Source organism: Merops nubicus, unplaced genomic scaffold (assembly GCF_000691845.1).
Source record: "Merops nubicus isolate BGI_N331 unplaced genomic scaffold, ASM69184v1 scaffold1467, whole genome shotgun sequence".
Lineage (NCBI taxonomy): Eukaryota > Metazoa > Chordata > Aves > Coraciiformes > Meropidae > Merops > Merops nubicus.
This window is the reverse complement of record NW_008622089.1, coordinates 1-14,028: the sequence shown is the minus strand read 5'-3', so window position 1 is coordinate 14,028 and position 14,028 is coordinate 1. Positions and strand designations below refer to the sequence as shown.

Sequence of the window (14,028 nt, the reverse complement as noted above, 5' to 3'; positions counted from 1 at the left end):
ATCAAAGTGTAGAGAAATGCCTATACTCACTCCCAGGCAGTAAGAATTAAGTTTCCCTTAAGCTATGTGAATTCCTCTGGTAACTGTGCAATTTCTAAGCCTAAAATCTTAATGTAACAGGAACTATGTGAACTAGTCTAGCCCTGGAAAAGAATAATAAGATTAAGGTTTATCTAATCACTCCACATCTATACGACTTGTGTGTTTCCGTAACAGCCAGTGCCCTTTGGTAAGTCCACAAGTTGTTTGCTCTAGAATTTGAAGACCCTTGAGTCCATAGTTTCTGAGGAACAACAGCACTGACAGATGAACTGCAATGGCCAGGCAGCAAGGCTGCTCCAACAAAGGAGGGGAAAAGAAAGAAATTATGTTTTCACATTGCTGATTAAGAGAGATTAATCTGCCTTATAGCTCTGACAAGCCAGGATTAGGTGATCTCTTCAGAGAGGAACAAGCTAACACTTCAAGATTATCTAAAAATACTTCTTTGGCACTCTTCCAACAACACCAGAAAAAAAACAAACCCAACCCAAGCTGTCCCATGAAGAGCAGCTTTCAATTTTCACACTAAGCTGTCAAGAGTGCTGCATTTACCACAGATGTCTCCATCATGCAAAGTAAAAATAACAAGAGCAGTAAAGTCAGGCTTCTGCAGGAACTGTGGAACTCTTTTGGATTCTGAGCCTTACAACAGACTTCAACTTCCAGCAGAGGAAAGCTGTCCAATCCAAGTGACACAAAGGTGCTCAGCAGATCTGAAAAAGTGGCTGCACGGCTGTGGGCTTCTAACATCTTGTTAAAATCTGCCTCAAGTTCTCACTTACCATTACAATTTCAAGAGCTGGAAGAATTCCCAACTTTGCCAAGGTTTTGAAAAATGCATCTCTGTTCTGAGGTTGTAACGTCTGAGAAAACGCACAGAACTCCTTGAAGAAGTTAACCTATGGCACAGGAGAAAACATTTGCAGGTCTATTTGATTCAGAAAACTCTCTGAAAGCAGGAAACTGTTATGATTTGCATCAGCTTGTGTACTGGCTGATAGGTGCCTTCCCTGGAAATGGTATCACTCCAATTCTCTCTCCTCAAGCCCTCAACCAACAGCAACAAAGGAAAGCAAAAGAAAAGTAAAAACTAACAAAGACATTAAGAGGTTGAGATTTAACTCCAAAAGAAACAGTCACCTTGTAGCTATTTTATCACACCCAGCACAGGGCAGCCTTACACTCCTGTCTGGTGTGCCTTTTGTTTGAGAGGACAAGGAGGCTTCCCTTGCTGAAAGCAAGGTTTTAACCAGACAGTTTGAGCTGAGAAACATATTCAAGGACAAACAAAGTCTGCAATCTATTTGTTAAGGGGTACTGGTAATCCTCAGTCCCAGAATTTAAAAGATCTTTTTGAATGAGTAAAGTACAGTGAAAAGAACAGTGCTTATATTACAAATACAGGTGACAGTGAAGAAAACACACCTCTCAGTCTAGGGTGTCAGTTTAGTGCTAGCACTTTCTCAGCAACAAAATCATTATTTAGAGAGAGGTTGCCTCACAAGAAATACTTTTCTAGGGAGTACATAAACAAAGACTGGCTGCACTGGAAGTGATCCTAGGGTTACAGAAATGCTTCACTGACTCCAGACACAGAAGAGCTTCAGTATTTCTGCTTGATCTCTACAGTTCAAAGCACCCAAAGAGCCACCAGGACCAGTGACTTACCAATTCACATCGTTTGTCATCATCTGTAGCTTCATCTGTTAACTGTGCAAAAACTTCAGACAAAAATTTCTCATCTTCCTGCGTGACACAGAAGAAGAAAGCAACTTACACAATGCCTCTGTAAAGCCCAAACCTCCTTCTTTATTGGGTCCCACACTGCAAAAAGGCAAACTTCATTTCAGTTTAACTACAGTGCTTCACTACAAACAAACCCTCATGGCTCAGTAGGTTTGGTAGATAAAGGTGTCTGGGTTTTTTCTCCATTATTTTAAGGCAAAAGTGAGAAATGCAGGAGCACATGCCCAGAAGGCCCATCCCCAGAGCACTGCTTCAGGGCTGGCTGCGTGCAGGGGAAGCAGGTCCAGGGGACCAGGGCTGTACCTAGAATCATAGAATCCTTTAGGTTGGAAGGGACCTCCAAGATCATCAAGTCCAACCCTTGAGCCATTAGGGCTCTAAAGTCCTCTGCTAAAACAGATCAGAATCTGTCAGGGCTGGAAGGGACCACAAGGATCACCCAGTTCCAACCCCTCTGCCATGAGCAGGGACACCTCCCACTAGATCAGGCTGCCCAGAGCCTCCTCCAGCCTGGCCTTAAAGACCCCCAGGGATGGGGCCTCAACCCCCTCCCTGGGCAACCCATCCCAGGGTCTCACCACTCTCCTGGGGAAGAACTTCTTCCTCACATCCAGCCTGAATCTGCCCACTTCCAGCTTTGCCCCATTCCCTCTAGTCCTGTTGTTACTCGAGATCCTAAAAAGTCCCTCCCCAGCTTTCTTGTAGCCCCCCTAAGATCCTGGAAGGCCACAATAAGGTCACCCGGGAGCCTTCTCTTCTCCAGACTGAACAGCCCCAACTCTCTCAGTCTGTCCTCACAGCAGAGCTGCTCCAGCCCTCGGATCATTCTCGTGGCTCTTCTCTGGACACGCTCCAGCAGCTCCACGGCCCTCTTGTCCTGGGGGCTCCAGAACTGGATGCAGGCCCAGCTCAGCCCATGGCTACCAAAACCAGTGCACCACCTGCCACACCCCACACAAACTGAGAGCCTGTGTTCCTGCTCCCTCCCTGCACCCGGGTGCCCTCCCAGGGAGGCAGGGGCTGCCCCTGCAGGCACCACTCTCTGCCTGTGCCCTGATCTCACACGTGGATCAGTTGTGCTGCTCTGTTGCAAACGTTGCTTCAGTCCACCACGGTGGCCACCAGCAGGGGCCTGGATGGGCACGTTAGGAGCTTGCCACAACCATGTCCCCCTTAGCCTGACTCTCCACAAAACAAGCTCCCTGGCTTGCAGGAAGTTCAGCTTTTCCAAGGCAGGAACCTTTCTGGAGTATTATTTGCTTTTCATACCCAGCTACACCACAAGATATTCATTTTTAATTACGTACAGGACAACATTTAACTTCTCATTCAGAGTTTCTGCTACACCATTGCTTAATATTCAAGAGGTACAAGAACAGGAGGGTGAACACCATCATCTCTGCTGTTTGGGCACCCCCTGCCCAATCTGTACCCTGATTTCTCTGCCCTCCTTCAGAGGGACAGCAGTGCTGGCATCCTCTCAGCTCAGCCGTGCCTGTTCCCTCTGGAACACAACACAGACCTCAGAGCAAGCAGGAGGGTGATGCTGCAGGTTACACACTGCACAGCACTGCCAGCTTCACTGACAAACACCAGTGGAACAGCACCATCCCAAAAACCAGATATCAATAGTACACTGCACCAAGCAGAGGGTGCTTGCTTACTTCTCTATCTTCCCGTGTGCTGCAGCTAAAACCTGTGTGCTTTATTAGGCTAACACAACACAGAACTTGCACAGTTACAGGAATCCCAGCCCAAGGGCCACCATCTTTTCCTGACAATTTGAAGGTGTGGGGAAGGAAGTGCCTTCCAAGCAAACAGTGCCTGGAATCAACACCAGAGCGAGTGCAACATGCACAGACTTAGTAGTTTATCCTAAGCTTTGCTGGCTTTAATAGCTTAATTCAGTCTGTGAAAGAAAATAACCCCACCAGAGTCAACACTGATGGGCCAGGAAATCCCCACTTGGCAAGAGGAAGAGCTCTGCCTTGTCCCAGGCTGCTGCACAGCCCTGTCCTGCTGCCCTGCACCCAGGATGGCTCCTGGCTTGCTTCCCACCAGCGCTGGGCCCTGCAGCTCTGTGGCACCCAGCAAGGAGCTTGGCTGCTGCAGCAGACACAGCCCCTCACTCCTGGGAGCCACGCTCTCCCAGGGAGCTCTGCTGCTGTATTTAGGGCAGTACAACTCCTCACGTGCTGGCCAAACCAAAGGAGCTTTAGAGTGCCTGTGCCACAGGGAAAAGCTGATTGACACCAGGGACTGCCAACAGGCCTGAGCCCGAGCTCCCTGCCAGCATCTTCCTCAGGCATGCTGTCACCAACACCTCTGCCACGTGTGCTTTCTTAAGTCTGCAATGCTCAAGGCACCTCAAATGATGCAAATATCCAAGTTATCTGCACATCACTACATGTGTCTCAGCTGCCATCTTTAGGACAGGCAGGAAACCTACAGGCCAGGTACTCTCCAGCACAGCAAAGACAGCAGCACCAGAGGAGTAAAGAGCTGGGAGAGGATTCCAGAACTTTCTTCACAGGGTACCAGAGGTAACAGGGAACCACAGTTTTCTGTTAAGGCACTATTAAATATTCAGTACAATGAAACATAACTTCAGAGTTAAAAAGCTCTAAATGGAAACAGGACTATGGCCTCAGGAGAACACTGAAATTAGTTTCAGAACAATAATATATGTAAAAAATAAAAAGGCAAATCTTTATTTAACACTAGAGTCATTAATCTTGCAAGTGGGATTTACTTTTTAGTTTCTTTCTGTTATTCAGCCAGAAAGAAGAAAGAAGCCCAAAAGCTTATTCATGCAGTTCTCCACAAGGCTTCAGTTTTGATTTTTTCTTCCCAGTCCTCTATTGCATTCTTTAGAAACATTCTTTATGGCAATGTTATTTCTCCAGTGCCTCTCCTTCTACAATTTTAACTGCCCTCCTCTTCTCCATACACCATCCTATTTCAGAGGCTTTCTACACTCAAGCCAGCAGACACTGTTCTTGTGAGGACACAGATCAGAAACGGGACGCAACCACTTTGGTACCCATCAGTTTACACCACAAAATATGAGCTGGAAATACCCAAAATGTCCTGAAGTTCACACACAGCTCTTTGCCAAGTCTCCTCCCAATCCAGCTTGGTTGTCACACCCAACTACTTTTAAACCTGCTTCTGACTACACGGTATGCTGTAAGTGTTTGATAGAGTAACAGGATGGTTATTCATCAGTTCTTGCTTTTGGCTACCAGTATGAAGAAGAAAACTCCAATGAATGACTTTATACTATAACATGAACATTTGAAATTAGTGCCATAAAGTACCAGTAGAATAACAGGAAAGGTTGGGAACATGCTCCTTGGAATCACAGATTCTGAATTTGTTATGAAGAAATCACAAACATCCCTGATAACAAACACAAAATGTTGCTTCTTCCCTAAATACCTACACAAAACCAGCCCACAACATGCATGTTGCTTGTGAGTCAAGAAGAACCTTTAACTGTTTACAACCCATCAAAAACTATTACTATACTCACCTGAAATCTACCATTTTTAATAGACAAGTATCAGAACTGAGGGAAATCATTCAAAACACGATGCAAATGAGTGTGGATGATGAACTGACACAGTGTTAAAGAGCTGCAATCAATTTCAAAACCACAGCTAGAGGTATCTGCACATCATCCATCCATACCACACTAAAAACCACTTACCTGCAACATACTGACAATCTCAACTTTGTTGAAGAAAATAAAGGAAGTGAGGGTAGAAAGAAAATTCTCTTCAAAAACAGACGGTGTCGGCAAGATGATGTCCTGAATATACTGTACCCTGTAAGTCTGGTGGATTTTTTGCCTGAGTTCTGAGTCTGTTATAGGAATAACCTCCTTAAATTTTGCTGTTTTGGTCAAGAACTCCCTGTGCCGTTTTGGCTGAGCCAAAGAAGGATCATACTCAAGGCATCCAACAACATCCATAATACACTCGTCGGAAAACATCACCTCAAAGAGAGTCGCTTTGTTGAGGAACAAAATCCCTCTGATGATTTCATAGAGGTGATGCAAGCCTTCGGTGTTCTCCAGGTTCTCACAGACTTGGAAGAGCTGGAGGAGTTTCTTGATGTAGCCCTCGTTCTCCAAGGCCAGTGCCAGCTTCTCCCTGCGGATGGGGGAGGAGAGGACCGAGGTCACCAGGTCGGCGATCTCTTCGAGCTTGTTGAGCTCGCAGCTGGGAAGGTCGATCAAGGGACTAGTTTCAGGCATTTCTTCTATGTGTTCCTCTTCTGACTCAATCAGGTCCTGTGTGACTTCCACAGAAGGATCCTTACCTTGCACCTGAGAAGAGAGCACACATCATTATTGTTTCATCCCAAAACACAGAGAAAAACAATGCAGGCAGTGACTGAAACAACACGTGTGAGCACTTTTAGACCCTCAGTGGCCCAGAGAACTAAGCTTGCTGCCTCTAAATTCTGCAGTCACTACTGTTACCCTCAACAGCACACTTGTCAAAAAGAAACCCAACCAAACGCTGTGCAGTCAAGAAGCCTGAAGCACCCTGGAGACACACAAAATATAAAAAGAAAAGAAGGGCATAACAAAACCTTCAGTGTCCCCAAGAGAAGGGCACAAAGTCCTAACTCACAGTAAGTGCCCACAGCTGTACCCACATGAAGTGAAAGGTAACACAAAGGGCAAGAACAAAGGCAGGAAAACATCAGGGATGTCAAAGCTGAACACAAGAAGAGGGGAGCAACCGTGTCCCCTCTGCTCTGTCTGCCCCTCCTGGCTCCTCTCCCCAGGCTTCTCACACCTGCATCCTCTGCTGCCCCACTGACTGGGTTCTGGGACCCAGACCCTCCTGCTAACTGCCCCAGGGACCACGTGCTACACGGGAGTCCCAGAGGGAAAGCTGGAAGTTGTGGAGCCTGGCAGCAGAGCCTGAGGCTATCAGTTCCTGTTCTCTGGCCACAAAACAACCTCCCTGCCAGACCTGTCAGCAGCTCAGCCCAGTTTAAAACCAATTGAAACCCTGGAGTGTTTATTACACACATGACGTGCAGTTCCTAGAACCTGTTCCTCTCAACAGCAGCAGTCCAGAACTGCCTGAGAATACATTCTGTCCCAAAACATGGTAAGATTAAGAATGCCTCTAAATTGCCTGCTTGTTCAAAGGAAACTGCTGGCCAGTTCAAGTTCTGTGTCTTTACTGGACAGTTTTACACTGCATCATTTCATAACCTGAGAAAGTTATGACAATATAAGACAAAAAGCCCAGGTTTCTTCTTTAAGTACACATAGGTGCAACTCCATGGGCTTGTTACTTCCAGAGTTGAAAGTGTCAAACCCAAACTGTTCCATAATAAACAATCAAGAGCAATATATACACAGGACATGGTCACAAAGACTTGGTTCTTCATGAGAAAAAGACTGTGACATCTTTGAGCTCATACAGCAGTGCCACCTCTGTCTCCCACAGCAAAACATCCAGCTCCTTGTGTGTCACATCTTCAGTCCCACCTCACTCCACCAAGCAGCTTCCTCAGGCCACCCAGGAGGAGGACAATTAGCACATGGTGCTCTGGTACTCCTCTTTTTAATAAAACCAACCAACAAAAAAACCCCACCCCTAGAATGCCTAGCACCTGAGTTTCACCACAATTCATTTTTCAAAAGTGTGAAATTCCATTATGAAAACAACTAGTGCTCCAAACAGTGGCAATTTAAGATCTTACACAGAAAAGCCACAGAAAACAATAACTAGCATGTGCTCATTTTACAAGTAGGCTTAAAAATTACAGCACAAATCCATGAAGTCACAGAAGACAAAAAAAAAAACTGGAAAAAAACCCTAAATACTTAAAGTTAACTTTACCTGGCAGATTTTCTCCCAAATTTCATCACAGCCAGCTTTTTCTTGAAAACTCAGTGCTAAATCATAGTTTTCTGCTTCTGACCAAACAATCAGGGTGTCCTGTTTAAGACAAAAACCACAAAGTAATTGTTTCTGAAACAACTCTGTGCTGCATATTAATCTGTATTCCATTAATTCATGTGTCTAAAGAAGAAATAATTTTAATTAGAGGTACACTTGTTGAAAAAGAACATTAAGACATTAAATTATTAAATCACCTGTTCTGCCACAAGGGACATCACTTTTCTGTTTTGTTTTTTATGCCCATTACCTTATGTATTTAAATATATTTTTTTTTCCATTTCAAAAACACTTCTAATGACATTTTTTTTGCAACATCCTTCTGAGTCAACAGTCTTGAAAAGGGAACGTGCACATTGTAGGAGATTAAGAAAACCCTCAATATAACAATTTAAGCCTTTTCATATTTAATAAAGGAGAAACAAAACCCCAAGATTATAGCACCTCCTTCTCTGCAAGGAGAAACCAGCCTTAGCAACGTGAGAAATAATGCCAAACCAATGTCAAAATGTTCTGTTCCAAATTAAAAGACATACAGCCTGAATAACAAAAAGCTCAGAAGTTCTTTCTGAAGTTACAAACATCTTGGCAACAAGAATTTTCATCTGAGCAAGATTTTTTCCCCTCTGTTCCTACTGCCTCTATCAATTCTATCTGTGCACTTGCATGGTGCATCTCAGGATTCACTGCAATCTCTGACTAGATGAAAAAAGGGGTTTTATGAGGTTTTGTTAGGACACTTGCTGCTGTACTGTAAGAATAATTCAGCATCCTCCAGGAAACTCATCTTCATCTTAAAACTTTGTAGTGCCTTTGATGAGCTCCAGCAAAATGATTCCACATTCCAGCAAGTCTGTTGACTTTAAGTACCAGCACGCCCTTGCTTAATCAGAATCACAGAATCATTAAGGCTGGAAAAGGCTTCTGAGATCACCCAGTCCACCCATCAACCCAACACTAGTATGGCCACTAAGCCATGTCCTGAAGTGGCACCTCTACATGTTTTTCTGAACACCTTCAGGGATGGTAACTCCACCTCCTCCCTGGGCAGCACCTTCCCAGCTCCTCAAAGCTTGTCAGTGCTTCCCTTCTGCATCACTTTTACTGCAAGCAAAACACTCACAGCCAAACCCAAACAAATCTCTGCCTGCTTCAGAGACCTGAGGAAACTTCAGGGGCAACAAGAACCATACACTTTCCCCTCACATCTTTACCCCAGAAGTATGTTTTGGTTCCCTTTGTTCACCATGGATTACTATGGGTAAGGTGCTCCCTGAGCTACTGCATCCCTGAATTTTTTCAATTGAGATCAGGTTAGTTTAGATGTTGGAACAGCCCTTTGTTAACAGTTCTCTGGGCTGACACAGGTCAGGGAGCACTCCTAAGTACTTCCAGTGGCAGATGTGAGGGGACTAGGGTTTGGGACAGGACTCCTGAAGGTTTATTTTAGAAGTTTAGCCTAACATCTTTTTCTCACAGCACCATTGTTGACTAATGCATCCCAGTAGTTCAGGATTCTGCTCCCAAAAGATAATCACAGGCAACACTTAAAAAAAACCAAACCAAAACAAACCAGCAGTATTCATGCAAGCTCAAATTTATTTGTTTTTTTCCCCCTCCCATTTTTACATGTTCCTTTAAAGAAACAAAGTTCTCCCCTTCTGGAAAGACCTGAGCTCGCTGTGCTATGGTCCTAAGGCTGCTCAGGAGCTGTTCATTCCCACCACAGTGCTCTCCATCACACTTCACTCTCATCCCACAGGCACAGATACCACCAGGTAGTCACCTTGCCCTCAGGCTCCACCTCAGGTCCAGCTTCAGGTAGCTGCTGTGGGCCACTTCAGAGGCAGCACTCCAACTGGGCTGCAAGGGCTCCAGCACAGTGTTATGGCTGTGACAGAACTCAAAACCTGAAGTGCTCACCTCAAAACGTTCTGTGAAATTACTGATGCCCTGACACTCAAAATCAACACAGGTCCAGTTGAGCTGAGACTCAGAGGTGTCTCAGTGAACAAAGAAGGACATGCACATGAAGAGTTCTATTTGTAGCCCAGAATGCTTCACCACTGAGAAGAATCTGGGCCCAGTCTCAACCCCTGCTCTTTAGATATTGATCAGATCCCCTCTGAGTCTTCTCTCCCCCAGGGCTCTCAGCCTTTCCTCAGCACAGAGACACTCCAGGCCCCTCAGCAGCTTCACAAGCTCTGCTGGGCTCTCTCCAGTAGTTCCTTGTCTCTCTTGAACTGGGGAGTTCAGAACTAGACCCAGGACTCCAGAGATGGCCTCACTAGAGAGGGAAAAGAACCTTCTTCAACCTGGCCACAGTCATCTTCGTGCACCCAGGAGACCACTGACCTTCTTGGCCATGTTGCTGGCTCATGCTTACCAACCCTCCACCCCTCCTTGGTCCTGCACTGGCCCCTCACCCCCACCCATGTGCTGTACAGTGAAGTGGACAAGGGAACACATGTCCACAAACATTAATCCAGTAAAGAGGTACTTCAACTGAGTCATTCCTCCAGCTAACCTATCACACAGCAACACAAATACCTGTGCTGGCACGAGAGCAGAGTGAAGGAGTCCCCTGGCAACGGCTCTGAGAGCACCCAGAAAACATCTACATCCCAGCCCCCAGGAACCCTCAAGCAGAGGGCTCTGGGTCTGCCCACGCTCCTCATGCCAGCTCTGGGAGCACCTGAAGGAGCTGCCCTCAGGAGGCAGTGCTCACAGCCAGGACTAGGCCAGCAGCTGGAGGTCCTACAGCCCCAGAGCCGAGTGTTCAGCCCAGGAGACTGAGCTGCAGGAACCAGGCACGGGAGGAACCAGCTGACTGCTCACTCTTCTGCCAACACCAACCTCAACCAGGGCTGGAACAACAACTGGGTGTGGTAGCAGCTTTCAACAGCCCTTGCTCCAGCTCCCAGAACACACTCAGCCATGCCCTTTGGCCAGTTTGTCCAGTGGAGGTATGTAACTGTCAAAGCCTGTGCCCAAGGACCAGGGGGATGGAAAGCTCTCCAGGCTTTCTACACACATGGGACTGAGATTCTGCCATGCTGCCTGGCCCCAAAACCAGTGACCACAAACATGGTTTGCAAGTGTGGGTAACAGCCCTGCCCTGGTCATGGTTAGTCAACAGTCAGAGCACTACTTGGCACAACCAGCCTGACACTGGCAGTCACACATTGATGCACAGCAACTAAATCAGTTGGCTTTCTTTTTGCACAGGATGTTGTCATGCAAATCACAGTTCAAGGGTAAGGATCCTGTGAGTCTGTTCAAGTCATTTACACAAAGACAGATGTGTAGGCAGGAGAGGTTTCCATCCCCCCAAGCTGCACCAGCTTGTGGCTCTCCCCAGACCCAGCACGACCAGCCCCTTGAAGAAGGCCTGCAAGAGAACCCTGGCAAGCAGTGAGAGCTCTCCCACACAAGCATCTGCCCCGGGCAGATCAGGGCAGCCTGCCAGCCCTCAGGCTACCTCTGCAACACCAGGACACCCAGCACAGACCATCCCTCTGCAGCTCTCCTTAACCAAAACATTCTGCCTCAATCTTGCCACCCTTTCTCAGCAGGATCCGTTCCCAAGAGGCCCAGGTTTGGATATTGCAATCTTTTAGTGATAAGACAAATCTCACAAAGTGAGAGAGGAATGAGAATGTGACAATAAGGTCTGCTTCCTGCTCCTCAGAAGAACACAAAACCCGAGGACAAAGCTCTGCCAGCTAAAAGCTGTATGAATTCAGAAATCAGACAGACCTAGAAGCTGTCCCTGGAAATCATCAATCATTGCCCCTCTTCAAAAAAATCCCACCAAACCCAAGCTTATTCCAGAGAGTAAACAGTGAGGCAAACACTTCCAGCCACAAGGACACAGAAGCATTACAATCAGCAATAAAAGCCAACCAAAATAAACCTCAGCCCACAGTTTTCCAAACTACAACCTACAAAGATTTCTGTGAGAAAAATGACAACAAAAGCCACTTAAGTCACTTCAAACTTTGGTACTGGTGAAGAAAGCTTTTAAATAGTTGTATGAGGATTCAGAAAACAGGCTGCAGAAGGAAACATTTTAAAGTTTTCCAGCAACATAACCTGCATTTGTACTTCATTACACATTAGTTTCCTCTGCTAAACAGGAAGCAGTCTGTGGCTCTTGACCTTCAGAACCCTGCAGAGCTCCATAAAGACTCTCCTACTTCCTCAGGCCTGCTCAAGGCAAGACTGGGACTGAGTAAACCCACCAAAATCTAGTGAGTGCTGAGTAGAGACCACAGAAAACAAAAGTCACTTAAAGCCAGGCCTGAGACACCAACTGGCTCCTAACCAGAAGTGAGCCAACCTGTGCTCAAGAGCTTAACAAAGTCTCTTTCCCCAAATTCTCATAACATAACCTCTCACCAAACCAAACAGAATCCTTAAAGATTTGTCTCTTCATCATGCTGGAGAAAGAAAATTACTGTTTCCAGTGCCAAAACACTTGTGGATACCATAATGATGAAGAGCAGCATAAAACTCTGAACAAAAGGAACAGAGAATCTACTGCAGAACAAAGGAACAGACAAAAAAAAACCCCAGTAATAACCATGAGAACAATGTAGGCAAAGACACCAAAAATTAATGCAGAAAAAGGAAAAAGCAATAAAAGCAGAAAAGGTTTAGTAGGCTTTTTTTTTTTTTTATAGTGGATTAAGCAAAAATAACCTATTAACACAGCTCCCAACTGGTTTACTCTTTGTTTTGCAGAAGGCTTACCCCCAAAAAAAGCCATCATGTGAGTGAGTCTCACTACAGCCACTCGCTTTGCTCAGGACAGGAGAAGCTTCCAAGGCTTGAAACAAAAACTAAAAGTCCCACAAATTCCTTCATGTTATTTCCAGCAGAAGGAGTCAAAAAGTAAATACTCTGTAACAGAGCTGGCCAAAGCTTTGCCTTCCTAATTTGGCAATTGCTTCATACAGCCTGGGACAGGAGACAAAAGTTACACGTAGATGTTGCTGTTTCTCCTTTAATCAGTCCATTTCTTATCCCAATTGCACGTTCTCTTCAAAGCCTGAAGTCCCTAAGGGTTTTTTTTTTTTCAGAAGATTCACATTTCAATCTCTAGAATGCAAAATATCAGAGCACCTACAGGCTTCTAAGCAAGTTTTCCACCTCTACAAAAAAAAACCCCACACTGACAATTCCAGGTCACGTTGCTTTCCTTTTTTTCTGAAAAAAAAAGCCATTACTTTGAGCATAAACCAATTCCTCAGCATCAGTAATCAGAATAAACCCCCAAAGCCTAGCAATAATACTTGCCTGCTGTTTTTGATATGCAGTATTTGGATTGATCTTCGATTCTAACAGTAGTGAACCTGAAAAAGTTATGAAGAGATATTTACTGAGTTTAACAAAATAAACATCTCCCTGTGTCTCACAACCACCACCCACGTGCCAGCCAACATATGCCCAACTTAATCCATGTCTTACAGCCCAGAACCACCTTCTTTAAACATAACTCTCTAACATAAATTGGTTGTGACAAAATTCAACACAAATACCACACTAAAAAATATTTTTATCTTGCAATTTTGAGCAAAACTCTCAGCAGTACTGGTTTGTTTTTTTTTTTTTCTCCTGAAAACTGGAGTGAGAAGTAGCTTGTTTAAAGGCTGCTTGGCAAACCTGTTCAGATTTGTGCCAGGTAACTCTCTGCCCAAGCACTGAAGTGTTTTCACCCACAGAAGCCACGTGGGCCGTCTGCTTCTATTTCCTTCAACTGCCCTTCAGAAGTGAATCACCCAGATACTATAAACCCAGGGACTTTATCTTGTGTATGCAAGTGTATGTATCCCGGCAACAGCTCCAGAGTCATTTACACCACCCTTGGGTGGTTTACTTAGCACATTAGCACCTGTCGGCTGGCAAAGTGGGGAGCGTGGACCCTCCCCCCTCCAAAAGGGACCCTTAAGATGACTTTAAGGTGCAATAAAACACGAGGACCGCCACGCATCTCGAACACACTCAGTGAATTTCTAAGTGAAACAAACAGCTTCTCATAGTGGCACGAAGGGGAGAAAAAGACCACTTCGAAAGCAAACAGAATGATTCTAAAAGCGAACAAAATGTCGTCAGGCATAACAACTTCACCTCTCTCCAGTCAAAAGAGAAGCAGCCGGCTAGGGTAACTGGAAGGGGGAAAGCCGAGGCCACGGTGGCGACCGCGCCTGTGGCTTGCCAGGGAAAGGAAACTTTTGAGCAGAGGCGCAAACTAAAGGAGAAATCCCCGGGGGAAATAATACTAAAACCCCATCCCCTGGGGTCT

General features: G+C 45.5%; 1 protein-coding gene across 1 annotated transcript; it reads right to left on the bottom strand.

Moving 5' to 3' along the window:
- Positions 1 to 790: 790 nt before the first annotated feature.
- Positions 791 to 13,078, bottom strand: LOC103777105 (serine/threonine-protein phosphatase 4 regulatory subunit 3B; the record flags this gene model as incomplete). Its single annotated transcript, XM_008944644.1, has 5 exons — positions 791 to 941; positions 1,711 to 1,788; positions 5,501 to 6,121; positions 7,662 to 7,760; positions 13,023 to 13,078. Coding segments are annotated over 5 exons (1,005 nt in total), but the record flags the coding sequence as incomplete, so codon positions are not given.
- Positions 13,079 to 14,028: the final 950 nt, after the last annotated feature.